The 27,877-nt window shown below is 40.8% G+C and overlaps 1 protein-coding gene and 1 long non-coding RNA gene across 2 annotated transcripts in view; one reads left to right on the forward strand and one right to left on the reverse strand.

The window, feature by feature from the left end:
• LOC119151223 overlaps positions 1 to 15,608 on the forward strand; it is a 102,652-nt gene extending 87,044 nt beyond the window's left edge. The window contains exon 7 of the long non-coding RNA XR_005105343.1: positions 7,276 to 15,608. This is a non-coding gene — a long non-coding RNA (uncharacterized LOC119151223). The remainder of the gene's footprint in view (positions 1 to 7,275) is intronic.
• Positions 1 to 27,877, reverse strand: part of GALK2 (galactokinase 2) — a 48,729-nt gene that overhangs the window by 1,032 nt on the left and 19,820 nt on the right. The window contains exons 6-9 of the mRNA XM_037394895.1: positions 23,754 to 23,852; positions 20,867 to 21,019; positions 15,623 to 15,833; positions 6,775 to 6,976 (exon numbers count right to left, since the gene is read on the reverse strand). Of these exons, the coding sequence (XP_037250792.1) occupies positions 6,775 to 6,976; positions 15,623 to 15,833; positions 20,867 to 21,019; positions 23,754 to 23,852 (665 nt within the window). The remainder of the gene's footprint in view (positions 1 to 6,774; positions 6,977 to 15,622; positions 15,834 to 20,866; positions 21,020 to 23,753; positions 23,853 to 27,877) is intronic.

A 27,877-nucleotide genomic window follows, 5' to 3' on the forward strand; every position in this document is an offset into this window, starting at 1 on the left:
AGAGTTCAGAAGCTCTTCAGAAGTCATACGGAGTCACTGCTGCACTCGGACGTCCTTTATGCTGAGCAGACAGAGCTGGGTATCTCTCTTTAGAGGAACCTCATGAACTTAGCAGATTTACAGCAGTAGAGGTGAAACAGGAATTTAGTCCCAGAAGAAAAAAATGCTCTTAATGAAGAGGGTGAAAAGAAAGAACAATGACAAATAAATGACATCCAAAATATAAACCGTTCCCAGCCTCAAGACACTGGCCTGCTAGAAATGTCCTACAGCAAATCCCATGCCATTGCTCTGGAAGATTCAGACACCACCTCATTAGGCTTTAGTGTAATTATTTTCACCAGTTTGCTTACCTGTGTTCCTGATCTTTACTTAGATTCAAAGTAGGAAAATACCACGTAATAGGTTTCTTTGGGGCTTTTCTAACCTAGTCAGAACGGGATCGTTTAGAAAACTGATTTGAAATCCTATTCTCATGAGAGATCTAATCTGATCTGCAAACAAATACTTTTGCTACGTTTCCAATAGCCGTAGCCAGGCATGGGGAGATTTACCAGTCCTAGAATGTGTTGGAGGGAGAGACAGCATCATGTGAATAACCTTGGAAAATGACAGCTCATTCCGAGTAGGCTGTGGTAATTTTTCATATGTGCATTTTATGTGAAATGAATCTGGTATACTGCTGGGTTAGGAGAGGTTTAGGTCATATTTCAAGCAAGTACTTACATATGTGTTTGATTCTAAACATGCTTACATCTCTTCTTGAGCAGAAACACTTTCTTCAGTGTTGTCTGTGTGGTGCCACCCTTCATATTGACTCGATTTTATGTTCATTCTTTATTTCCTGTTGGTGTTCTATTTTACTCAGTGTTCCTGTAAGCCGCTCATTTTTATAGTTTTTGGTCCATGGAGCAACCTCCTAAAATGAGCAGGATCCAATCCAGTCTCAACTGCAATCAATAGGGAAATTCCCATCGCCTTTGTAAGGCCCAATCCACTTCCCAGAGTCGGCGGACTCGGACCGTCTGCACTCACTTGGTCTGTTACCTTGGCCAGAACTTTGTATTTCAGATGGTGTCTGGCTTTTATTTTGGTGGGCAACTGAAATCCCTTCAGAATTGCTCTGAACCTTTTACTGATTTCATAATTCTCTGTGGTCATGCTCATGCCTCATTTTTACTGAGTCATTTTAAAATACTTAGTTGAAATAAAGCATAATGTAGACAGAAAATATGCCTGTTCCAGAGCTGAAGTCACTGTGTTTCAAAATACTGTGGCTAACGGTTTCAAATGTGGTGATGTGATTAGGCACTTGGGGCTTAATGCTGAGGAACTTGGCATTTTGATGCGTGGTGCTGCAACATCTGAAACGAGAGGTTCCTGGTGTTACACGGCTTCAGAAGTGAGCACCTCGTTCCGAATCCGCCGGCGCTGCGGCGCGTGGGAGGATCTAGGTTAAACATGAGGAAGTGACCTTTGGACCAGGGCTGAAACGGTCTGTGTCAAGTCTTAATCAGTCGAGTCCTAAGCCGGACTCCTCGGGCGCAGTGGGGTTCCCAGCCAGCCCCTCTCCGCCGTGCACTTGCCTTTACGAAGAGGGGTACGAGCAGGCAATAATCTGGCGGATGCAGCACTCGCCCACACAGCGGGAGACACTGATTTAACGCGGGGTGCGGGGGAAACCTCTGCACCGCCGGGGCTGTGCTGCAGCCGTGAGGACAAGGGATAGAGGGAAAGAGGGAGCACGCAGGACAGGCAATGTATCTGCAGTCCAGTGTCGGAGGCCCTCAGCTTCTGGGCCCAGGTTCTGGCATTTGCCTTTTTGAGGAGTTTATATACCCGATTCCAGTACTCACTGGGTAAAAAGAGAATTGGCTTACGACAAAAGGGTATGCATGTAAATGAGAGTAAAAACGTGAGTACTGCAGCGGAGGGAAGAATAAAAAGGGAAGTCCCATAGTTTGGTATGTGGAAGTGATAGGTGAGACATCACAGAACCTCACTTTAAAGATAATTGTGCTCTAAGAGGTGAGACAATCAGAGCAACATTGTTAATTCCAAGCACTCAAAACTATGAATCAGCTACTTAGCACAGGGTTAACACAATGCGATGTAGATGTCCAAATGGTGTGCGGAGGGTTCTTACTCTGTTTTTGTAGCTTAGTGCACTATTGAATGGCATCTTCAAGCCCCTCTGGTTCTGAAAGAGCTGCAAACTTCTTTTTGTAGGGTGGTTTTTTGTTTGTTTTGTTGGATTTTCAGATTGCGCCACGACTACAAGCTTTGCAGCTTTAAGAAAATCACCAGTGGTAAGAGTCTTGATAAAACGCAGGCTGACCTGGCTACCATAACGCACCGCGATGTAATGTAAAAACTGTGGGTTTTTTTAAAGCGCTCAGAGAGGATTCGGCTGTCTTCAGCTAGAAGGGGCACGGCTGGTAACACAAATTGTCGGGATTTATACCCCCAAAAGATGGAGAATAAGAGAATGAAAGCAAGTTATTTGCAACACTCAAGAATGCTGAGAGATTTTCAAAAGTACCTAATGAATTCAGGAGTTCAGAACCAATTTTTTATTCCTTAATTGTTTAGTAAATCTTCTGTTACTTACTTGAAAAGACTAACAGGTAAAACAGCTACTACCAACATGAGATAGGTTAGAGAAAGTACAAGTCTCCTGTGTTTGCAAAAAGAAGAAAAACAACTGACCAACTAGTGGTTACAGTTTTCAGCACTACAAACCACAGCAAGTATGGATCCCTTTCTTTCTTGGCAGAGGTTGTACAGTAAAACATAAAGATCTAGGGAAAACAGAAAACATCTGGATATGCAGATTATTCTTCACAGTTTAAACCTTGTAAGGAGAGAGCAGCAGTAGACTCGGGCAATTCTGTGGAATGTATTTTTGGAAAGGCTTTTTAAAGTTACAGGGCAGCTGTATATCATCTTAAGTAAAGAATGTGATTTGTGTAGTTCCTAGCCATTTCTATAATCGCATCAGCCAAGCTTTCCTAGAGAGATGAGTGATGTTATGTCCCTTAGTTTTTTAATGTACAACCTGAGAAAAGCTAAGACTTTTATCCAATCGATCCCAAAAATTAGATGCTGCTGGCTTAAGCTGCAGTCACCTAGAATAGCTACATGCTTTTAGAAATCTAATCACAGAGTCAGAGAAAAATTGAAGGATTATCAAACTTCTCAAGAAGAAAGATGCATTTCTTAGGAAATACTCTTGATGGGACAGGACTGTGAAGAATAATGAACAAAGAATTTACTTGATTCTGTGCAATGAATGTAATTAACACACCACCCCCTCAATTAAGTAACGTTAATATACCAATTAGAAATCGTTTTACAGGAATTACACTGCATTGCAGTGCTTAGCAATGCTCATACTAGCTGTGGGCTCTTCTGCTGGTAAGTTAGAGATCTGCTGTAATGGGCACACGCGTCACTTTTTTTCCTTCACTATTTATATTTTGGTCCCTGGAACCAAAATGCCCGGATTAATTTTAATTTAATTTAGTAAAATCCTAACCGCATACTCCTTTCCTTTGGGTTCTGTGGCCGTGTCTCTGCTACTGCCTGCAAGTCGGTGTCACGACACCCGGGCCAGCTCAGAGCGGCTGCCGCCTACCCATGAAAGCACGTAGCTCAGCATAAATGAGAAACAGAATTTCCCTCCCCGTGCTGAGCTTCACGCTGCAGTAGGCTACTGCTAGCATCCGGGCTAGTTTGTTTAAATACCCAGCACAGGTAACTCCACGCCGTAGTGCAAATCTTGTCGGTTTATTACACCTACTTGTTTTCCCCTAATTGAAACAGGATCGTTTTCCCCAGCATTTCTGAGAGCAGGCCCTGTCAGTATGATTCAAGCTGGACACCCTTAGTGAAGGCACCCAGAATGGCCGGTCACTTTGGCAAAGTTCAGTCATCAGATGCTACTGACTGAGGCAGCGACACCGACTAGTTGCTGCACCTAAAAATAACGCGGGTGTGAAGTGTGAAGGCTCTTCCTCTGCCAGCGGTGTCGCAGAACAGTCGGTGCTGGCACCTTGAACTGGATCAAGACTCTGCAGCCCAAGGTTTTTGATAACTCGGCTGAGCAGTTTCTGCCTTCAGCAGACTCTGGAGACAGCTCTCCCTTCTCACACACCGCCCAGCAGTCCCCCTTGAGCAGCTGGGATAACCACGGTGGAACTGCCCCACCGAGTGACTGTCACAGCTTATTCTATTACGTGATCACTACGTGATACGATAAACTGAACACAGCCTGAGAGTTACGTACTGGACTCACTCCTGAAACAAAAATCGTATTGCTAAATTACTGTCAGGCTGTCCAATGGCTGTCAGGGCTTCTCTGTGTTTTATCACAAAACAGCACGTGTATCCCATCTGCAGAGTGATCTGTGAATGTCCAAAACTCTTCTGTTCAGTTTTTAAGTTTAGTCTTCTGGCTCAGAGGCCACTCCATCTTGTCTGCAAAAGAAATCAGACTGACCTAAATAATAATTTGTATCATACTGCGTCAATTTACAAACGTGGTAAATGGGTATTACAACGTACAAAATCCATGTGAGTATAGACGTACAAATTCTTTTTCTTATTGCAATTTTACAAACATGGCAAATTGCACATTTGTAAAATTCTTATTTTCATTATAAGCCAGACTAATTTCTTAGTTAAAAACAAAAAAAAGCCAGTTGCAGAAGAAATATTTTTGTAACTTTCCTTTTTAGGTGGTATTTGGTGTTTTTAGCTTCAAATTGAAACAGCTTCTGTCTTCATTAAGATCGCAAAATATAGACAGAGGATGGGATATTTACTTGTAGAAGACAGTCAAATGATGTTTCTTGACCTCAGGCCTGCAAATACCTACAGCACCCTGTATCTCCTCTCTGGAAGGGGGGCAGTAACGCTTGGGCTCGGGGCAGAGCTTCCCAGACCAAGCACACCCTTCTCCAAGGAGAAGTACGAACCATAACAGATGAGAAGTACAAAGGTGGTGTTACCAAGAGCTGTGATGAAGTGAATGAAGGAAGCAGCTGGGAGAAGGGGGCTGGGGCACAGGCGGGGATGGAGTAGCGGTGCAGAAGCTCAGGTGGGCGGCTCTTTATTCCCCCAAACCACTGTTAAAATGATCCCCAACCACTGAATGTGGCACTGTACTGCACTCGGCACTGCTGCGGCCAGACCTCAAATACTCTGGATTTGGGCGCCACGCTACAACTGGGGATGTTGAGAGGCTGGAGCGTGTCCAGAGATGGGCAGCGGGGCTGGGGCACAAGTCCCATGGGGAGCAGCTGAGGGACCTGGGGGGGGTCAGCCTGGAGAGGAGGGGGCTCAGGGGGGACCCCACAGCTCCCCACAGCTGTAGGCAGGCAGGGGTCGGTCTCTTCTCCCAGATAATAAGCAGTAGGACAAGAAGAAATGGCCTCAAGTCGCACCAGGGGAGGCTTAGATTGGAGATTAGGAAAAATGTCTTCGCTGGAAGGGTGGTCAGGCACTGGCACAGGCTGCCCAGGGGTGAGGTGGAGTCACCGTGCCTGGGGGTGTTGAAAAAACATGTAGGTGCTTGGGGACATGGTTTAGTGGTGGGCTTGGCAGTGCTGCGTTTATGGATTGACTTGATGATCTCAAAGGTCTTTTCCAACCTAAATGATTCTATGATTCCATTAATTCCCTCTATAGGCAATGAATTTAGATAAAATTTAGTATGTCTGTCCCATGATTAAATGTACTATAAAAATGGAAAATAAGAGGAACAGAAAAATGTACATCCTTTCATGCTGGTCCTGTGGTAAGGATGAAATACTTTGTAGAATGCGAGTGCTAAGTATTTGTTTTTATTTTCTGGATTAACACCTGGTTACACCAGATCTCATCGTCCGCTGCAGCAGTTATGACTGTAACAGCCTGCTACACACAACAACCTGTGATTTCCAGCTCGCTTCATGCTGTTCCTCCAACTCTGTTTATTCTGGCTAAAGGACATGAAACTGGGGAGGAACAGAGGGAGAAGAGAGGGGACAAAAATGACACTCTCAGGGAATGTGTTTTCAAGTTGAGAGGGCTTGTTTGATAGCGGCCAACCCGAGTTAAGGAACCCCGCTAAAAGAATGAGGCTGGGGCACAGATGGAGACTGTAATGTGGGGAAAGCTCAGACACACAATGCGGAGGGGAGAAGCAGAGTGTGAGCCTTTGTAACAAGTAACACACTCATCTTTTAAACACTGAAATGCTGCCCAACCTATCTGATACCCTGGAAAACATATTTTTAAAACTAAAAAAAAAATTGCAATAGCCCTTCACAATATATCATTTATGATTTCAAGGCACCTAAGAATGTAGAACAGCTTGGTTATGCCCCGGAATTCCCATGGCAGCAGTTCTGAAATGGTTAAGAAATACACAAAAAGAAAGGGAGTTCAAATAGAGCCACTAAGATGTTGTTTTAAGAAAACCAGTTATGACTTCTTCTACGACTTAAAAAAAGAATAGCCAACAGTCTAACGTAACACTTGTGACGATGAGTCAGTCCAAAAGCAAAGTCTGTAATAAAGCCATAAACTGCAGCTTTCATCTGAAAGTATTACACAGATGCCAGTAGGGAAACAATTGACCATGTAATGTCCCTGCAGGAGATTAATTTTGTAATAAGAGACAAGAATACTTTCATTTTAAAATTGCAATAGCCAGCGATGTCATATTTTCTCATCAATTCAAACAATATTCTCAACAGGCGATTACTCTTCCTTGTGGTCAAAACTTACAGGCAGATGTCTACCAGCCGATCCAGCTCAGGACAGCTGCATTCGTACATTTCCCTGCAGCTGATATAGCTCTGGTTCATTAATTCTCCCAGCAGCTGGATTGCATTGGCAGGTGCTTCGCCGCAGATCTTCTGAAATTCCAGCACTCTGGCGGCTTCACTGTACACGTGCTTCGCACGCTGGTATAGCTTAAAGGTGGAAACTAAACAAAATGAAAGTATTAAGTACTACAGTCATCCATTAATATTGACTACAAAAGGAACACACAAAACCAGAGTAAATGATGTATTTTTTTGGTAATTCATCTTTTATATTGGAACTCTCTAGGCTAAAAGTGCTCTGCAAAAGCTCACCTACGTCTTCTTTAAAAGCCCTAATAAAATAGTATTTAGAGTTCATCACCGTACAACGTACACATTTTTTCATGTTGATAACTTCATGCACATGCTCTAGCTATTTGCTGTGTCAAGAGCAAACCCAGCCTCTCCTTTTACTTTGCAGAGCCAAGCTACAAGTTCAAGTGTTAGCTGCACCGTGCATTAGGGCGTTAATCTAAAGCTTTCAGGGTTTCAAACACCAGCAAATCTGAGTCACGAGAACACTGAAACGTACCCACGGCAGCCACTGGCAGCACGTGCTGGCCCAGGGCCTTGTGTGGCTGCTCCGGGCCAAATCTGCATCAATTGTGTAACGCTGTGGACAGACCTTTTCTTGAAAAACCCCACCATCGAAGCACAAAAAACCACCAATGACTTTGTTTGAACTGAGATGAACGAAAACGTGATTACCCGTATTTCCCAGTGCATAGGTAAGGAAGCCCTCTCAAATATTTTCACAGTGACGCGGTGCCCACCCTGACTGTAAATAATGCTAATTAAAGGTACAGTGGAGAGCGCAGGTGCTTTCTGTTCGGTTTTCGGGGTTTATTTTTAGTGGGTGCTACCAGCCAGTGTCAGCGCTGCCTGTGTGGGTGTGAGGAGATGTCAAGCCCCGACAGGTACGGCGTGGTATTGACCTACTGGGATCAAAGGCTAGGGCCAGGATCTTGGCCACGGTTTTTCTACAGTGCCATGAAAAAGCAGTTCCTCTGGGAAGGGGGTGTGGGGGGTGCGCACGCCCAAACGCGTGCGGCGGTGGGGTAGAGACCTCCACCAAGCCTGAACAGTGAGACATAAACGGTTGCAGTTGATTGTTTTTCTCTCCCCGCATAGTTCTATTTGCTTTAATACCATGGCTGCTATTGGAGAGCTATTGTTTACCAGAAGCATGTGTGACATAATTTATGAATAAATTTGTTTACTTGAGCTGTTTGGGCACTAAATATTAGATAAGTGGACTTTATTCTCTGGGGGGTACCTACCGCAGTACGTTTCCCTATTTCACAGCACACTCTTGTTAAAGCACCTCCAAACATCCCTCATTTTATTTCTACATGTAAATTTTCCTTTAAAGGAGAAATTTTGTACATTTAACTCTCCTCATTTCAGCTTCTGGTTTCTCTTGCTTTCTAAAATGGCCGAAGAAACACTCAAATAAAGATAAAAGAAGAGAGACGAGCCCTGTATCCAAACCAGAACTTGTTATCTGGCCCAGACACATGGGAGTCCCTACGTGGCTGTTCTGTGCCAACAGCCAAGTTCTGGAGCCACTGCTGATGATTTCCGCAATCTAGATTTGCAAGGTTATGCAGAAATATTCCTTGAAAGACTGGAAATAAAATTGCGTCCAGTGAAGTCTCTTGCATGTATACTCCAGATTTGCAACCCCTACAGGCTAAAACTTCTTCAGCACCTGCACAATCCCTTTCTCCTTCTCCAGAGTAAGTGTAAATCGCAACTGTAAATGCTGAAAATATAGTGCTGAGAGAGATACAAGTAGTCTAAAGTGATAGAGAAACACTGAACGCAGCAGTGTTCTGCTACTGGTGATACTGCCTCTGGTGATATTTATTTTGTAATTCAATACAGCCTGCTACTGAGAAACCCCGCGTTGCTGTCTTTTGAACAAGCCTTCTGGATGCATTTCAAACAAGGACAGACATGAGAAAATCGAGTGCCACCCCCCCACCCCCCCCAGATGTCATCTTGAGAGTATCACACAGGAAAAGCGTATTTCGGTTTCCCATTTAAAGGTGTGTTTTACCCCACTGGATTTGGTTGCTGCTGGAGTTACTTGCGCTGTTTTGCAGAGCGCTGCCTCAGTACTTTCGAATGTTGAAGAAAGGCAGCTCGGCCTATTTTTAAGGATGGTTTCTCTTTAAATAGTCTTTTCTTATAAGCCATTGTTTTAGAGCAAGGAGATTTCTAAATGTGCATTCGTTTAGGGAATATCTAAAGTTGCGTGAGAGATTGCCATAGCTCACACTCTCTTGTAAATCACCATTGAACAGTAGTAACCCAAAGAATGAACTGAAAACATGTCTGGTTTCAATTGTCGGGCAACAGGCTTGCCAAAGGCTGTGATTGATTCGGAGACCACCCTTTGGTAGAGCAATGCTCTACTGGCCAGATTACCTTAAAAATCTCTGGGGTCGTGTTGCACTCGTCGTGTTACGAACTGGCGACCAGGATGGGCGCTCCAGCTGCTGGCTGCCAGCCAAAAGACCTGAGCTGTGTCCTTGACGGCCTTGGCTCCCCGGAGGGCCGCTCCGTGCAGGGGAGAATTTGCTACCTTGACGCTGGCTTTCCCTTGATGCGAAAGCAATCCTTTCAAGCAGTGCTCCAGTGAGAAAGAGTGGCTGTACGTTATTTTTCAGACTCGTTTGTGGACATTTACTAAATCGGTATCGGTTAAAGGCCGGTATGATTACATTAGCTATTGGTGGGTTGTGCAAAGCATCTTATTTCAGAAAACTACAGTTGTGTTTTAAAAAAACAACAAAAAAAATTTACAGTTTGCTTTTCTTCTCTGGCATTGTGCTGTTCAGGTAAAATTATCTTCAGGACAGCAAACATGTCTGTACTCTGTAAGTCCTATTCTAAAATAAAGAAATAATTCACATATTTTTAGCTTTCAACACCAAACGCCTCCAGTAATAGAGAAACCCTCGTATCTTTTCTGTTTGGAGGAGCAGTCCAACTAACCATCTCTATAGAATAAAAGAGAGCAGAGCACACATGAAGATTCCAAGTATTGCGCCTATGTTGGAATCTCCTTGCTACATTAACAGCCTGTATATTAGCTCCACAGAAATAAAATCCGAATTCATAGGACATGCCAAAGAGCTCTGGAGACTCTGATTTTAGAGGAATGCAGAGACTGATCAGAACTTGCATGCTTTGGTGCAGCCGCATTTTTTACCATGAAAAAGGACTGATTTCCTAAGCCATACTCTGCCATGGTTAAAATAAACAAAACCAAAGTGCGCACAACTGATTAGTTTGTATCTGAGCTAGGGCTGGAATGAGAGGAAAAACTGAAGCCCTCAGAGCAAACCTTCTGGTGTTGCACAAGACTGGGTTATATGGGCTCACCCTCTGCGGTGCTCAAAGGGGAGGAAAAAAGCAGAGTTTAGGGAAGTAATTCTTAAAAAAGTAATTCTTAAAAGCAGGTGGATCCTTAAATCTATTATAGTCTATGGAAATTAGGTACTTTATCTGACTAAAAATGTAGATATACTTAATGCAGTAATCATAAAGGTTTCTGGTGTCTCCCGCTTAATTTTATTTCCAAATTAGGGGTACAGGTACCCTCAGCTCCATCTTTGGTCAGCAAAAAGGGCAGGTTAGGCAACAGGTTATCCTACCTGAGCCCTGGAGTGCCCTGTGGTACCCGTTTCTCTGGTGACTAGAGAGGAACCTAGAACCTCTGCTGCAATGGACCTAGCTGGCTGCCAGGCTGACACCGGACTAACTGTCTAGGGCGCGTCCAAGGAGTGTTTCTGCCATAAGGGATCTGTGCACTCTCCGGTTCAAGCGCTTTGCTTGATTAAAATGCTGTAGCGCCATTTGTGTCTGCTGAGGATACGGTCTCTGACCAGAATCATGCTCTCAAAAACTGTTCTTTGAATATCACTACGTGTTTCCTTTCTGCCCTGCCCTGCGTCGCTCACTGCTATGCAGGAACGGACTGATTTCACACCTAGGCGCGCCGACACACTCAGAAGCTCAGGGTCTCTTCTGCCTCTTTCTGAGAAGACAGCACGGAGATGAAGATTTGTTTTGTGTGGTATCAGCTACACACCGAAAAAATTTCTTGTGGACTCAAGTGAGGGTGAGTGATACTTTTTCTGAATTGAAACAGATACAGGTCAGAAGAAATTAAAGTAAACTTGAAAAGTGAAAATGACACCAAAGGAACTTCAAGGAGGACAAGGTAACCTATACCCAGGTTTGCCCTTAGTGACATTTTGTCTCTCCATTTCACCTGTATCCTGCCTGCTGTTGGAGCAGGTGATCCACCTTCCAGGTCACAGCCTCACTAACCGTGTTCCTGAAGTTTCAGAGAGGACACAGCAAATCTTCTACCAGGAATCCCCTTCACTCTTAATGGCTTTGTATTGCCAGTCCTTTATCTATTTTTCAGAGGATGTCAGCAACTCTTGCTGACCGTTTCTGGAGGCTCTGCACCCTAGCTTTGCTCCTCTGCAGAGGATTTCTGTAATGTCATCCCTGAACACGTAGATTCAAATCACAAACCACCACACACCCTTGAAAGAAACGGTGACATTTTCCAGTATGCTAATAGCTCTCACACTGCAGCACGAACCCTCTAAGCTGTTAAGATGTAGCTGACATTTAATGTTAAGGGAAGTTTGTCCAAAATCCATATAACATCTCTTAAAAACAAAAAATCCTGGGCAATTAGTCCCAAATAACTGTGGGTTAATTAAATATAACAGAAAAGTTTACTGTGGGTTTTCAACTGTATGGTCATATTTTTAATTTTAGCTTTACAAAAGTTGTGCAAACCTGTCCACTCCATTTACAGAGATGTTTTTTTCTTTATAATTAGACATTGTGGCTTTTCAGCAACTCGTATTACTTGTTATAACTTCAGCTTCAGAAGATTCCTTTCTTTAGAGGCTTCCTGTACAATTCTATCTGACCTTTAGCTAAAGACCAACTTCTTCAGGCTATATATTTTTTTCTAGTTGCTTTGGCAGCTTCTTAAGATATGTTTCACTGTAGATTAATGAGCTACACATGGCTGATGGGACTGTTAGAAATTTACAACAGGAAAAACTCACCAATGCGAAATCATGTAGGGGACAGTTTCTACCACCATTACTCATGTGGAATAGTACCCTTCTCTGTTAGGCATCCTGCTGATTGAACATGATGAGGGTGAAGGTTTCTGGCTCAGAATGTATATAAGAAAATGCTGCCAGATGGCTTTAATTTGAGCCAGATTGTGAACCCCCTACTCGAAGTGGGGAACAGTTACTCTACTGGGACTGCTCAAGTAACTGTTTGCAATCTGGCTTTCTGAAAATAAACCAGGGGACGAGTCATTGCTGGATTCAGTGACCCATTTAGCAGACACCTGCTTCAAGACCCTGATACCTACTGGTTTAAAGTGATTTTTCCTCCAGAGGAACACTAGTTTTAACAAGGCTTTTGCAGCTAACCTAGACCGTTCAGTGCCTGTGCCCGACCTGCGGTACACCCCGGGGGCCTGCATCCTCGAGGCAGCTGTATGAGACTTGCCTGGAGTGGCCGCATATCCCAAGTAAACCATGTTTTTGTGGAAGGGGATGGTACGTTCCCAAGTTTCTCCGTGACATGGATCAGGCTGATGCCGGAGTAGGCACCTGGACCCTCAAGCTGGGAAGTGCTCTTAGGTCTACTGGTTTGGAGGTAACTTCTGTTCACCTAAGACAAGGGCACTCTACTAATGCACACGACAGAGCTTTCCATATCCCAGAGCAGCCCGACAGGACAGCTGAGAGTCCACCTTCATGTACGCCCGTCTGTGCGAATAAAGTTGAAACTGTTCTTGCACTGAGATCACCATTAAGACAAATTACTTGGCAGTGGGAATGAAAGGGCTCCTCAAGCACCACTCACTTTAGCTACAGCACGAATTTAGAATTCTCTTTCCAGGGGCCACATAGGAGGGCAGTTAGGCAGCCAAATCCACGCAGCAAATGGATGCCTGCTCCTCCCATGGTGACTTCATTCCCAGGTTTAAATGTCAAAATTAGATTACAATTTTATACATGAAAAGGAAAAATGGGTTTAAAAATACCTCATTTAGGAAGGAAAAAATCATTTCATGGTTAAAGGAATACACTGTTTTACAGAAGAATATCCTTTTGTGGTGAAGCTTATAAATACTTAATGTCCCACAATCACCACACACTAAATGTTCTGTGAAGCATTCAAGTCCAAGCCAAAATTATGGCACAGTGCACCTTAGAAAGTAATAAATACTATTTTTCTAGAGATGTTCAGAAGCCACAAGTGCAATCCATATGTAAACATTTGCAAGAGATATTTAAACTCAGGATTTTCAGTTGGCCAAGGAACAACTGCAAGAAGTTTAGAGAAGCTTTGTGCTCCATCTGTACTTCTCCAAAGCTGGGGAATAAGTGGGCTGTGCAGTGGGGAGCTGCGGCAATCCTGGAGTACCTGTCTATAAAAACGGATGCAGAGTTGCTGTGTGCTTCTAGACCTGGCCTGGGACTTGCCTAAAGCCTGTCTGTACCATTTTTCTTTGGGAAGTTTGTATCTGGTCAGCCTTACACACTCACAAAACTTTACGTAAGTATACAGTACCATCACTGGAGGAGTACAGGAGGGGAAGCTAGACTTAAGGCTAAAATAGTATTTACATACCACTTTCAGATCCTTAAATATGAGATACAATGCCAGTAGAAAACATTATTTTTAACTGTTACTGGGCTTTGAATGATACAAAAAGTTCAGCCACAGAGAAAACTCAAGAGTCCAGTAAATGATCTAAATGGTAATTCTCATTCAAATAATTTACCCTTAATATTGTAATAATTTATCAGAAAAGTGGATAAAATGCATACAAAGGAGGAAAGACACCCTAAATGTTACGGTTCTTTCTTCATGTTGAACAAAGAAGTTCAACAACATCCTGAAATTCTCTGCAGAGATTACTTATTCGTTGATATGTCTTCTCTTGCGTGAAGCCAGGGGTTGTCATTAAAATATAGTGGGGAAGCAGAGGGGAAATAAGAAAAATATTTTTGTCAAACAGACTCTGGTTTTCCAATGCCAACATAAAATGTAATTTGTTTAGTGTGTAACAAAAACAAACAGTGGATTTAGATTCCTTCTTTCTGTGTCTGTCTTGTTTCTTCTTTGCATATAGTTTTACAGAAATCTGTTATTTAATTTTATATTGTACATGCAAAGAGGCTTTCAGCATAACCCATTTTAATTGGCCTTATCAAATGAAATCATGGTCATGCAAGTTTAAGAGATTCTGTTCAGCAAACATCTGCAAACACTATTCAGAGCCACAGTATAAAATTTCCTTTGAGTTTCTTCTATAGGTTTTATGTTTAAACGTTTTATCCAGACTTTGGTTTTTGAAAAAAATTGAAATAACCTCTGTAAACAATTCAATTCTATGCAACTGTAGAATTTTCTTTTATAAGGTATAAGGAGTATAAACATCTGTAAATTAATAGTCTTGTATTGCATCATGAAGGGAAGAGTAAGGTGACAGCGTAAAAGGTTTACAGCCTTGTAGTTTCCCATGAAAATGTTGCAGAGTGCAGGTACATGGTTCAGTATATTCCTCATGTACACACCGCAGAGTTATCATAACTCTTTCTATGGAGATAAAAATCTGGATTAAGATACCATATTCCATCCTGGTACCCTCTGGCAGTATGATTGGACAATAAGATCGTTTCATACTCTCTGATAGCACTGGGGTACAAAGCGGGTTATAGATTCAGGACCTTGTCCTTGGTCAATATATGAGGTTTACAGTAACTCCAAATATACAGATTATGGAAATATAAGCATGAGTATACGCAGATATGTTACTGATTTATATATGTCACTGAAAGCAGTCTTGGGAAGGACTGGCAAGGATATAGTTCAGCTACAAACAGTAGAGATGTTAAGGCTACAGAATGGAAACAAGGAAGTAAGGATTAAGTTCTTAAAGATTCTGATCTCAGTAGGAAACCTGTTACAAATGCAAATTAATTATTTCATAAATGCTCTATTATCCAATATTATTAGCAACCCTGCTATATGCATCCAGGATCCATTCCACGTGGGCCAATGCTTGTGACTGCATGGTATAATCATAAGCAATAATATATGAGAAATACTTTAAACAGTAAACTGTTCACCTCCATCAACATTTTCCTAAAAGAAAGAAGTAAATTGATAGTGACAGAAGCTTCTTTCTCAGGAGAACCCGAGACGACTTGCTGCCCAGTGCATGTTTTATGAAGTGGTTATGTATTTACCAATTCAAAAACAGAAACGTAAGCCTGTCTACGCTGGTCTTTAACACCAGTTAAGGGAGAGCAAACAGGATTCATTTCAATGATGCTTAACAGCCCAAAAGGTTTGGCTTTGTTAGAGCTAGTGCCTAAAAAGGAAATCTAGTATAGACTTTTCCCTAAAATAAAACCTGCATCATTTAGAGAAGACTCTCAAACAGGCTAATTTGAAATAGTAAGTGATCTGCTACTTCTACCATTTTAGAAACAGTTCAATCAAAATCGAAGTTTTGCTCATCCTAAGTTAAAAGGCAGAATGAAAACTGAGGTATCAACACAGTCACTTGCCACCCAAGATTCTGGGGAAGTACTCTGGCAAGACTTCCATTTGCACTACTTATTAATACATAAACTATTTATACAATACAGACACTGTACGCTACAACCCACCATTTCATATATGCTTACCATCTTGCGTGTTTTGACTAACGATATGAGAGCGGAGCTCCTCCAGGCTAATTCCCAGGCATTTACAAATTTCCTCTGTGCTGTAAGGCTCAGGATGTAATACCTCCTCCACAATGGTCAGCATTTCCTCTAGGCTAACTCCTAGCTTGGTTTGCACATCATGGAGTCTCAACATTTTTTTCCAGTCCAAACCTTTTGACTTTGAGAGAAGCTAAAATTCAAAAATAAAAGAGAAAATATTGTGTGCTCCTCTTTAAAACTATTTAGTTGTCCATAAGCAACTTTAAGATCCACTTTGCTCTTTTCACTTCTTAATTGGGAACCATCAAAAGTGACTTTCTATCAGTAAACAGCAGATAATCATTTATTTATAGAAGATCTGTGAATGATGATATTCTTCCTTCAAATCAGATATAGCCTGTAAAAGCCCAACTGCCATTATTTCTGTATCACATCTGTGACTTATCCTTTTCCATGTATGTTGTTACTTCAAGCACGTATTAACCTTTTCCAATCACATTCAGACAATTGCTTATATAAACGCTATGGTATTGTAACACTAAAAGTCCCTAAGAAGTCTGTTTCTGTACTGTTAGAATTTGCTCTAACATTTAAAACTGAGTTTGACCTTTCCAATATGCTCCTGGAGTTTTCTGATGAACATTTCAGGTTGTCATTAAAACCCCCTCTCATAATAGCCTTAAAAATATCAAAGTGGACATAAGATTTGTGCGGGAGAATTAACTGTAACCTTTCTCAATCTCTAGGGCTTAAAGTAAATTTCAAGTATGTTTTGTTAACATCCAATTTAAAGGAAATCTTGAGCCTCACAGGAAGGTTAGGATGTGCTTGTCAGAATCTGCTCCGTTCCTACATGACTGCTATGATGCTAATTAGTTTTAGTCTACATGTTCTTCCCACTCCAGACAATGATGTCATGCTTTGGGTATCTTCGTGATGTTTTGGCAATTGACAGTAGTTACTTCAATACAGCAGAATCCTAAAAAGAAGTATGTCAAAGAGGCTTTTCTCTGGAAGGTTGCTACATGCGTTGATGCTCTCATGTGCCTAATGAAAGTGGCTGAGTAAAGCAGATTTCCCCATAAGGTATAATATTTTTAATGTTATGAATTATAGAAATATATTAAGTGGTTGTTGTGGGATCTCACTGACCTTACTACCTTTAATTTCAACAGATTACTAGAGAGTAAGACATAGATTAGCAGGTACATGCCAATGTCATTTTACTGTAGTCATAAGCATATTACATACCTCCAGTTCTGCACCATTTAAATTGAGATTAAAGCTTCCAAGTATGCCAGATCAGGCTGTATGTTTGCAGAGAATTTAAACCACTGCAACAAGACCAGGGAATGAAATCCTTTTCGTATTCAAAACAGTGTTAAAACCTCTCATCAACAGGGCGAAGATTTCACCCAGTGTGTTTTGTTATTCTTTTCAGTAAACACTGGTTTTGAGTGAGATTGGTTTGAAATAATTTATGTCTCAATTCAGCAAAACCATTTAACTTCCTGGGATTTACATACATGACTGAATAGTATTTGCTTTGCTTTCTGCAAAGTTACAGCACAAAGTTTAAGCAGAAGATCTACTGCTCAACTATGTGCTATAGATTCTCACCCTCCTGCTCTCCTCCAACGGTGCTTTTGCAGGGGCTCTTCCAGTTTGGCTTTATTACAGTATCTAAAAATTAACTACTTTTGGTGCCATCTAGTGACTTCCTAAGATCTATGTGAGGCTCAGTAGAGCAGACCAAACAAAATCCAACCAAAATCCTAATCATGTGACTCTGTCGCCATCTAAAACACAGTTTTGTACGTTCAGCGGTAGAGAAAGAAGCAGCACTGTCTAGTGGTTAATGCAGAAATCAGGGTGAGAAAATTTTCTTGTAAGACTGATTAAGTCACTTCTGGACAGCTTTTCAGAGGCACCGAGTACTGAGAACTCCACTGCCTTTATGTAATTGTATTTTAGCTTATTTATTGATAAGCTAGAATAACAGTTATTGCTTCATCTGTTTTACTTCAATACTCAGTGTCTCTTATGCTCATGCATGTTTGTGACACATTCTTGGATCTGCTTCAAGTTGCTCAGTTTTCTTCCTCGCACTTTAATCCTAATGTTCAGCATCCCTTAGACTTCATTATCAGAAGTTAAACAGAACTAAGAAATTATAAAAAATAATGTCCTTTAAGGCAACAAAAATGTTTCTGCTTCCTTCTTGAATACATATTCCCCTGCAGAAATAAGTCATGTGGATTGTCATACCTGTTCCCATTCCTATACTTCAAGGGAGATGCTATATTTTAGATGAGCTAACTATGCTGGGAGTTTACAGATCAAATGTTCCACATGGAAACTGACCCCATCAGGCCAGTAGGCTGGGCTTTGCTGGAAAGGTCTATACCACTTATCGCAACATTTCATTTCTAACAGCACTGGGAAAAATGTTATGGGCAAACAGAAATGGGTTTTGAAAACAGTCTAGCTGCAGCAGCTCAAATTCTAATGGATACAGAACAGAAACAGGAGAAAACCCATCCATTTAATGTACAAAAGTAATCCCAATACTGATCCCACAGTTGGATATTTTCTTGATGACCTCTGACTAGATGGATTAAAGATGTGGACATCATGCAGCTGGCTCTTAACTGCCAGGATATAGCATCTGTAGGCTTTATCGTCCTTTATTGTTCAACACAGGCACACTGTGAGAACTCTAAGTAACTGAGAGGAAAACATACTTAGTAAATGATGGGACAAATATAAATAAAAGACAGTCTGACTGTGAGCAAGCATAGCCCTTATATAGCAACATTACTTTCTTATACTTTACATTTCTATAATGTCGTCCGAGCATCTTTCCACATTTAACAAACATCGGTTGATTAACTATATGGCATTCCAGCTGCAGACATTCTTGGCACTACTCTATAGCTGACAGTGAAGTGAACCACACACAGTGAAGCAGGGGAAAGCACAGCATTCACTAATGCTCGTATTCATCCTGCAGCACCTACTGTGTGCATTTTCTGAAGTATAAAGTACAAGTTAATTTCCTTTGGAATTGCGAGTGTTCTGCAGGACATAAGCATCTTTAAACATGCTGTTCAATAGGGTACAGGAAAGCACCCAGAGGCTACAAAAGAATACAGAAAATAAATTAAAAAAAAAAAAAAACCCACACCAAAAAATAACCACAAGAGAATGACTGTCCAGAAGGGAAAGGAGAAGAACAGAACCGGAGAAAGGTAATTATGTAAGGATGATCAAGCAAGAGCTCACTTGCTGTAGGACAGGCTGACATCAAAATGTACTATATTAACGCCAACAGCGATATGTTGTGTTGGCATCTTTACCTACATGAAGCTTTCTGCACAGTATGAAATTCTAGAATGACCTAAAGCAGAAAGGTGGGGGTGGGGGAGGGGAAAGCCTACCCTAAGGCACTTACCAATGAGAATTTTTTTTAAAGCATTATTGCAAGGCCCAGTATGTTATTTCATAGTTCCATTAGCTTAATGGTACTTAAAAGACTTCCCTGCTTCCACTTACATACCTGCCCTCCTTCACCCCACTGTGACCTGTTCCTAAAGACAGTCTTTTCCTGGCTCAATGTATTTTTATAGTGTGTGCAACTTTCCATCTGGGTAGCACATGTTTAAAAATAGACAGGTGTATGTTGTTAGTCTCCTTAAAATCAAGCATCTGCTAAGGGTGTCTTTTTAGAGATTGCATCATAGCTAACAGCAACGTAAAAAAAAAATCATCTTTCCTTACCAACTTTTCAGTTCACTGCATAGGACCAATAATTTAAACCCATTTATAAAACTGATTTCACAAAATCTGGTATATGGATCAGTACTTCAAAAGGTCTTATAACTTGAGGGACTTGTTGTAGTTTGCCTTTTAGAATAGATCATCTGTGCAGGCTCTCTGCTTCTTACACAAAAATAATTTCCAAAAGAAGCTCTTCCTAAAATACATACTTAGACAATAAACTATCCTAAATTAGAGGTTTATCAGTTATACTAGAAGTAACACACAGGCAGGTCCTTATCTTGATTTTCTTAATGGCATAAGAATCTTTTTCTTAACTTCAGTGTCAACAGTTGGAACTATGGTCATAGGTGCTGTTATTTTACTGTACCATATATATACACCCAAAATGCAGCTATGTTTTTTATACTTGAGTTTAAAGCCCATTTAAAAAGTCATCTGAAGTTTAGCTTTCCTCCTTGAAGAATATCTCCACGCAATATTTTACATTACATTTTGTCAGCATCTGCTCATCTCTTCAACTCTTTTTTTTTTTTAGCATTAACAATGGTAATTTTTCAGAGAATTATGATGCCAACAAATGCTCAAAGTATTGCTCAGATTTTGGCCAAATGTTTTGTGGCAAGGAGTTCCATGCTGCAGTTTTTAGAACTTTCATCTAGACTTCATGACCCAAATTCTATTCTTTCATACAGCACATTATGTTGGGTATAATTGCAGTGAATCTTCACGCTTACTCCTCAATCTAATCAAAGCAAAATCCACTGTATTCCCATAACAAACTCAAATCAATTCCTACATCTACATTTTCTTACATGTACAGTCTACAAAATCCAGAATTAAAGTGGAACTTGGATTTTTCATGTTCAAATTCCATACATTTTAGAGATAATTGCAAACTGTAAACTGGTGGCACAACCTAAATGTTACATTTTGATTCAAGCCTGTTTTTAAACTTTACACTGATATACATGCTGCTATTCAGCATTTCCAGTATTACTTCCAGGCCTCCAACTAGTAGCTTTGATGTCCTCTAAATCCTAGAAAATACACATCAATTGCCATATATACATATAAACATGTGACCACACTGGTTGCTTTCCATTATTTGTCATTATTCAGCTTTAATTAGAAACAGTCTATCTTATTAACTGAGAATATTTTTTGCTGAAAAATAGACTTACTTCCTCCATTGAAATATAATACAAAATAAATTGAATAGAACTAAATCACATAATCTTCTATATAAGGGCACAGTCCTTGAGCTTCCATTAAACTGCAGGAGTTCTGTTTCTGCAGAGACGGAGGTGTCTGGTTCTGGAAAGAAAAATGCTACTTAAAGTAGCACCTAGCCAGGTGTTAAAGACATGATTGGTCAGAAGTGGGAAAAAGCACATATTTAGATGAAAGTTTCATTAGAGTTTGACATAAGCCATACGTTACCTTTGTAGCCAGACGACACTCCATTACCCTAATATTGTAATGAGAAGTTGCTGCTTTATTCATTTCAACGCAACTGTTAGCAATAACAAACGCTGCTCCATTTGGAAGTCTAACATCAGTTGCCCTCAGAGGACTGAACTCTATCAACTTGGCCTATTGAAAGAAAAATGAATGGTTAGTTTTAATTTACTACTAGCTAACCATGCACTTAGTTCTATAAATCAAATGCAAATTTGCATGTTTTTTCTCTTGAAAATCCAGGGACAGTTAAGGAAAGAAAACTGACATGAAACAGCGAGAAAAGAGGTTTAACCTCATTGGCCCAGTTACACATACATTTCAAACGTTTCCCTTGTAGCTGGATTTTAAAATGTTTCCATTAAGTCTTTGGGTTTTTTCAGCATTTCACAGAACCCCACCCAACCTATTTTTCTTGCCTGTTTAAGACAACAGTTTTTCTTTGATCTACCGAAAAGTACCAGGGCTGGCTGAAGCTAATGTGCGTGCCACTAGAAACAAGGGGCTTCACATTCCCTTCCCCTTCACCATTTCCCATCTCCCCCTGTTTTCCCATTTTCCACTAAATCAGGATTAATTCACTGAGTTAGAGAATAGTACCAAAATTTTAGCACTGACTGGGGACAGTGATCATGTTACATATGGACAATCAGAGAAATGAATTAAACTATATATATACAAATGTAGTTACTATCTCCTTCCTTCTAACATAAGAGACTGCCTTGCCTCACAGATGCCTTACACAGGCTGCCTAAGATGTTCCCAGTATTTGTGACCTTTTCATGGAATAAGCTAGGCATCCATTAATTAAATAATTCAGGATGTAATGTAATCAAGAGATTAAATTCACATCTGGTTTTTCATTGGGATAAGTTGTAAATCATGTACCCTGCTTTGGCTTCTTAGAATAGACTGCAACTCTGCAAGCCGGGATGTCTTACTGGTTTTGGCATTGTTCGCCCCCAGAGAGTTCCTTGAGCAGCTAGAGTGCTAAATAAACAATGACAAATCTGCTTGTACATTATGTACAGCATGTGTGTAACTCCCTGCCATTGAGATTCTGGACCACGTCACAAAATTACTATCAAGACAGACAAGCTTGCTTATATTTAAATATACCCTTTAAGAACTGCTACATTAGATCAGAATGTACTACTAAGCTGGTCCAGCTTCCTGTTTCTGACAGTAGCCATAAATGGGTATTTAAGGGAAATATAAAAATAGGACATATACAAAGCAATCTTTTTTTTGGGTGTATTTTTCCAGCTTCCCATAAGCAACGATTACAGCGGTTATACTTACACTGGAAGCAACATCCAACTACTATGTTTAATAGCTACAAATAGGCTAACACTCTATCAGTGTATCCAAGGTCTTTCCTGAACCCTTTTTAAACTTTTGCCTTCCACAATGTACGGTATTTCTCAATTTAACAATTAATGTTTTTTGGGGAAAAAAAACAAAACCAAAACAAAAAACAAAACTTCCTTGTTTGTTTTAAACAAGCTGCTTGCAAATGTCATTGTGTTTCTATTAGTTCTTCAGTTATGAAAAACACTGAATTCTCAATTTACCTTCTCTTACCCATTCAGGGCTTTTACAGAGCTTCAAAATACCACCCTCAAAGATACTTGTTTTCCAAGCTGAAAAGTTTTAAATTATTCAGTGAATGCTCACGTAAAAAAATAACTTTGATCAACCTCAATGTCCTTACTGTACATTTCTCATTCCAGTGTTACTTTATTTCGAGATGGGAGGCCAGAACTGCATTCAGCTGCAAGTACACAGAAGCAAGGATATTTTCTGGTTTGTTCACAGTTTCTTTCCTAGTATTTTTAACATTTTCTTTGCCTTTTTGATTACCACCTCTATAGATCAGAAAAGCCTCCAGTTACACGACCATCAGTGTGTATGTCAGGAAAATATGCTGCTTCCTTCAGCATTCCTGCAGCTATGTGTTCACTACTAACTGTATAAAGTGTGAAGGAAAGGTGCAGAGCAGGTACAGGTGGTGTGTCTCATAATGGAATTAAATGTTTGGTGTAATTCTAGGAAATAGCTTCTCTTCTGTATAAACTCATCCAAGATACGGCATTAAGGAACAAAAGCTGCAGAGATACAATAGCACAATTACAAGGCAAGTAAAAGTTGTCATGAAATGCTACATTAATTTCAATAAAAGTATTCTGACAGGTTTTAGCTTTGAACAGTTTCAGTCCTGTGTACCTCCTGGGACAGCGGATAAACTCCGCTGTAAATTCCACCACAAGCACTCATGCATAACTTGGCAGGTCCTGTTTATCATTGCTAGTCCACCTTCTGTCACCACCTTTAAGACAGATAAATGCCTTCTACATCAGAATCCAGCCACAGAATTGTCTGGAATTAGCAAAAACGGGGGAAAAAAAATAATCTCCATTGTCTTTGTAACTGGACCTGGCAAAACTTCCTAGAACTGTTTGGTTGTAAGAAGTTTCAAGAAAGCATTTTTGTAATAATTATCCCATTTGCACTGAACACAAGGCATACCGACCATTCACATTTCATTATATGGGAAACATTCTAAGTTCAGCGATGAATTAGCCAAATAGTGTGGGGCCTGGTGCTCTTCTAGAGTACATCTTTTCCCACAATTTTTCTTTCCTCCTTCTTGCCATTTCCCATTTTCATCATATTCCTTCAAACTTGTCACACTTAATTGTACACAAGTTTATACAATTAATTCCTGTTTCATTTGCGTACCAATGGTGCTTACAGTGCTTACTAAGGATTCCAAGTTTCTTGTCTTTCTGCTAGATATGTATGAAGGTGTTTTTGTTTACATAAATTCATATTACACTGTTAGTTTAGATTATGAAGATCCACATACAGTTCCTTCTTCTGCCAGAAAAGAGATGGACTGGTCCATTCCTCCACCTTCTGTGCCAATATAGCGTTCACTCTTAGTGCAAATTTCTGCAAGTTCCACCTGAAAAAAACATTAACATGTGAACCTTCAGCCAAGGTTAAAGATGATACTTTTATACTGCTTACATATGAACTAGTGAGAAAACAAAGGAGATAACGATAGAGCTCTGAAACCACTGTCTTTCACGCACCAAGTAGTGTAAGCTGGTATCAACCAGGGTGCCACATGGCCCGTTTTTCCTGTTATTCTGATGCAAAAAAGAATCAACTATTCAGCCTCCACTGAACCCACCATAGCCAGATGCTTTTCAGAGTATCCTTGTTTAGATGCTTAACTCTTGTAGCTGTCTTCCTCCCACCTTCCTCATTCACTTCACACCCCTCCATTCCAACAGTCAATATTTTGTTCATTTATTAGTTGAATCTATCTATATATGCAACCTGGTACCTTACAGAAAAATGGCAAGTTATTACTTTATACTCTCGTAATGTACTGACTCCAGAATCAGAAATTATGTATTGAACCTAACTCAGGAACCCTTTCCCACTATAAATAATCAGTGGTGCTTGTCATTCCTCCTTGAGATACTGTGCTTTGCTTACATTGTTTATCTGAAATAATTTGTAACTAATGTGATTTATATTCTTTTGTGACATTTTAGGCATATCTCTTGTGCATTCTGAAACCTGTAGGTCAGAAGATAGTACGGGAGGGTGGAATATGACTATCAAACCGTCACAAATAATAATTTACAGTAAAGCTTTCAGTCATCAGGCCAAGTCAAAACAAAACACAAGCGAAGCCTTGGAGAATGGTCAAAGAACATAAAAACTAGTCAAAAAGAAGTAGGTCAAAAGGAAAGCACACGTGTCCACCTATTATGACCCCTACCAGTTAGTTTTTCTAAGCACAAAGTAACCACAGGAAAGATAGGAAAAGCACGTTAGAAAAGCTGCAGTCCATTTGTCAGTCTGGTGGCAGTCAGATTCAGATTCCACACTAAGGATGTAGCATCACAGGACTGTAACAAGCTAACCAGCAAGGCAGGGACATTAGCCAGCATGCAGCTGTAAAAGGCAGCAGATAAGAGGCAGTAAATCACCATGTTGAGAGCGAGGTATGTGCCGGGTGCCTGCCTGCTCGCTCGCTCAATTTCTGTAATGGCACCACAGACAAAGTTGTAAAATTAGTGCTTAGATCAATATAATCAGGTTGAACTGTTTGCAAGTGCACTGACAATCAATTTACTCAGCTCAAAATGCAGCTATGGCAAATAAGCCCCAGGCTGATAGGCAGAAGTTACCAAAAGAACATTAACATAGTTACTCTAAAACTATACAGACTGGATCTCTTTGAATCAAACATGGTAAATGACCAGTCACAAGAAAAAGACCGTTAAGAAGAGAGCATAAAAGTACAATCAGCAAAAATACTCTCCTTTTCTGTACCGACTTTGCTTTGTGTACTTTAAAGATGAGCTGAAATAAGAGATAATGCTTCTACCATTTTTCCTGAGAAAGTACACAAACATCGCACATTCTGGTGTTCGTTCTTTTTAACAAAAGCCATCTCCCAGTGCCCAACTTTTGCTAAAGATCATGATCGTCATAATTCATTTCTCCTCCCTTGTCCCATGTTCACTCCAAGCAGTCCCATTTCCAGGTTGAGCCTTAGACCTCTTCATCCCATCGGTGACAGTTTAACATCCAGTCACGGTATGTCCCTGCTCCACTACAAGTTGGCAATAATTCTGAATGAAATGCTAACGAATGTAATGATGCTTCCCCCCCCCCCCGCCCCCCCCCCCCTTTAATGCTAAAATACTCAGTAACAGCTACACAGAAAAATAAGGACAAACCTCCACACACAGCAGTCTCTAGACACTCGCATCTTTCTACATGTGAAGGCGCGCCTATTTACAAACATCTGTTGCTGGGATGTGGAAATGCTGGCAAGTTTCAGCCAGTTCTGCTGAACCTGCCTTTCGCCCCTCTGAGAAAAGAGCAATACCATGCCCTGATTTTTGTAGCCACTGGCAGGAGACATCAAGCTGGAGTTCATGAGCATTACTCACTGGCAGCAACAGAACTGGCTGAGAAGACCATGCCAGCACACTGATCATGCACACTTAAATAGGAGCTGTGGTTGTGCAAACCTGGTCTGAAGCACAGCTCTTGAGGTACTCACAATGTATATTCCACTCTTGGACACAGCTGCCTGAGGTATTATTTCATCTGCAATTGCCAGATAAAAGCTTTGTGAAGTCAGAAATTAAACATTTCACACACTTCACTTAGTCTGGCTGCATGTCATCTTCATATACACATCAGCTACTGCTTGATTGCTTAAATCGTTTAGACTTTATGAGCCTGGACTTATTAAATAAATATCAGGACAAGTCTTGCAGAGGAGGAATGTTAACAATTAGGACAGTGCCACTCCCCTGTCCCTTTACATGGTCTGGTGAATTGTGCCTGGTTAAGCATTGGGCCTTGCTTCGCCCCAGCTCACCAGCTGTCCAGCTGCGTATGCTGGGCTAACAGCACTGAGCTTGAGCAACTTTTGTTTTGAAACTTAGCAAGGATTGGCAGGACCACCAAGTAGTAACTGGCAAGGGTTGAGAAGAGCCCTCTCCACAAGACAGCCCAAGGCATCCCTGAAACATCATTTGGTTTCTAATTTAAACAGGCCCTTGCTGACACAGGCTGGCCTTCTAATACTAGGATGAGAAGCATGTGAATGGAGAGGAAATCGTCATCTGTATAGAAAGCGGCTTCTACTTACTATTGAGACAAATGGGCAAATGTTTGCCTTTTTGCTAAAATGAGTGAAAGGGCAAAGATCAGAGGAATTGAATTGTAGCTTTGGAAATGAATGTGAAGACTAAACTGGAGAGCCTTGTGTACATATTTGATACTTGGAAGGGGGTGGTCACGTGACTGAAACAGTGAACCGAATGTTGGGAGGTCTGGGCTCAATTTCTAGCTCCACATTAAGTTTCTCGTGATTCAGGGAAAGTCCCTTTAATTCATCATGGCTCCATTTCCTCAGTAAAATGAGGCGTATCTTCCTCCTCCTTGTAATTAGTAATTGCTACTTGCGATTCTTAGATGATAATATTATAAATATGTGTGACTGCATTACTAGAAACTGAAAAAAAAATTTTTGCTACACAAGCTCTCTGACTTTAGGCACCCACAGAAAATATCTCTAAGGAAAAAATTTGCTGGAGCCATGTAATGAAATAACTTTTGCCTATCTCGGAGTAATACTTTGTTTCCATCCAACTTGCAACACTCAGCAGCTCTTTAGGACTCTTCGAATCATCTCTGATTTATCTATCTCTGTTGTAGTGTATGGCTCACCTGTAAAAATACAGAGCTGCTCAGATCCCGGATTTCACTGCACAATTTGGCCACATCTGAACTGTCTGAAGGTCTGAACAATACCTAGGCATGCATCTCCACCTTCCTCCCGGCTGCCCTGCACTCCTGCAGAGAAGTAACTCGGAGAACTTTCACAGCCGCACTGAGGGGGGCAGCTCCCCAGGCTACACCACAGCACCACGTGCCAGGCAGGTGGGTCAGAGGGGCCAGCCACTCCTTGCCAGAGTTCAAAATACAAGTGTTACACATATAAAATAAACAGTCGCCCCTATTTCACAGAAGACCTAAACAAGCTTTCTTGTACAGCTAGGTGAAAGCAGAAATTTGTTCTTCATGAAGAACCATAAGAAATATGCAGCAAGAATAAACCCTATCTGCACATAGACTACACTTCCACCCCACGTACTCTGATATGCACGAGAGATCACTTCGAGCCAACCACAAAACATAACTAGTTCTATGCTCCCAAGACTCATTAGCATGTTTTTTCCATCCCTAAAGCAGTATTTCAAAAACACGAATAAATCATAATTTAAGTCTTCATAGAATTTTACATACTTTACTTTAAAAGCATTCCTATAAGGCTGCTGTTATCTTCAATTTAAAGACAGCACAGATATTTACATGATTTCTTCAAAGTCATGGCAATCAGTCACAAAGCTGAAATGAGAATTCAATCCCCCCGCTATTTCCAGTATT

Source organism: Falco rusticolus, chromosome 7, assembly GCF_015220075.1.
Source record: "Falco rusticolus isolate bFalRus1 chromosome 7, bFalRus1.pri, whole genome shotgun sequence".
In the NCBI taxonomy this organism is placed as follows: Eukaryota; Metazoa; Chordata; class Aves; order Falconiformes; family Falconidae; genus Falco; species Falco rusticolus.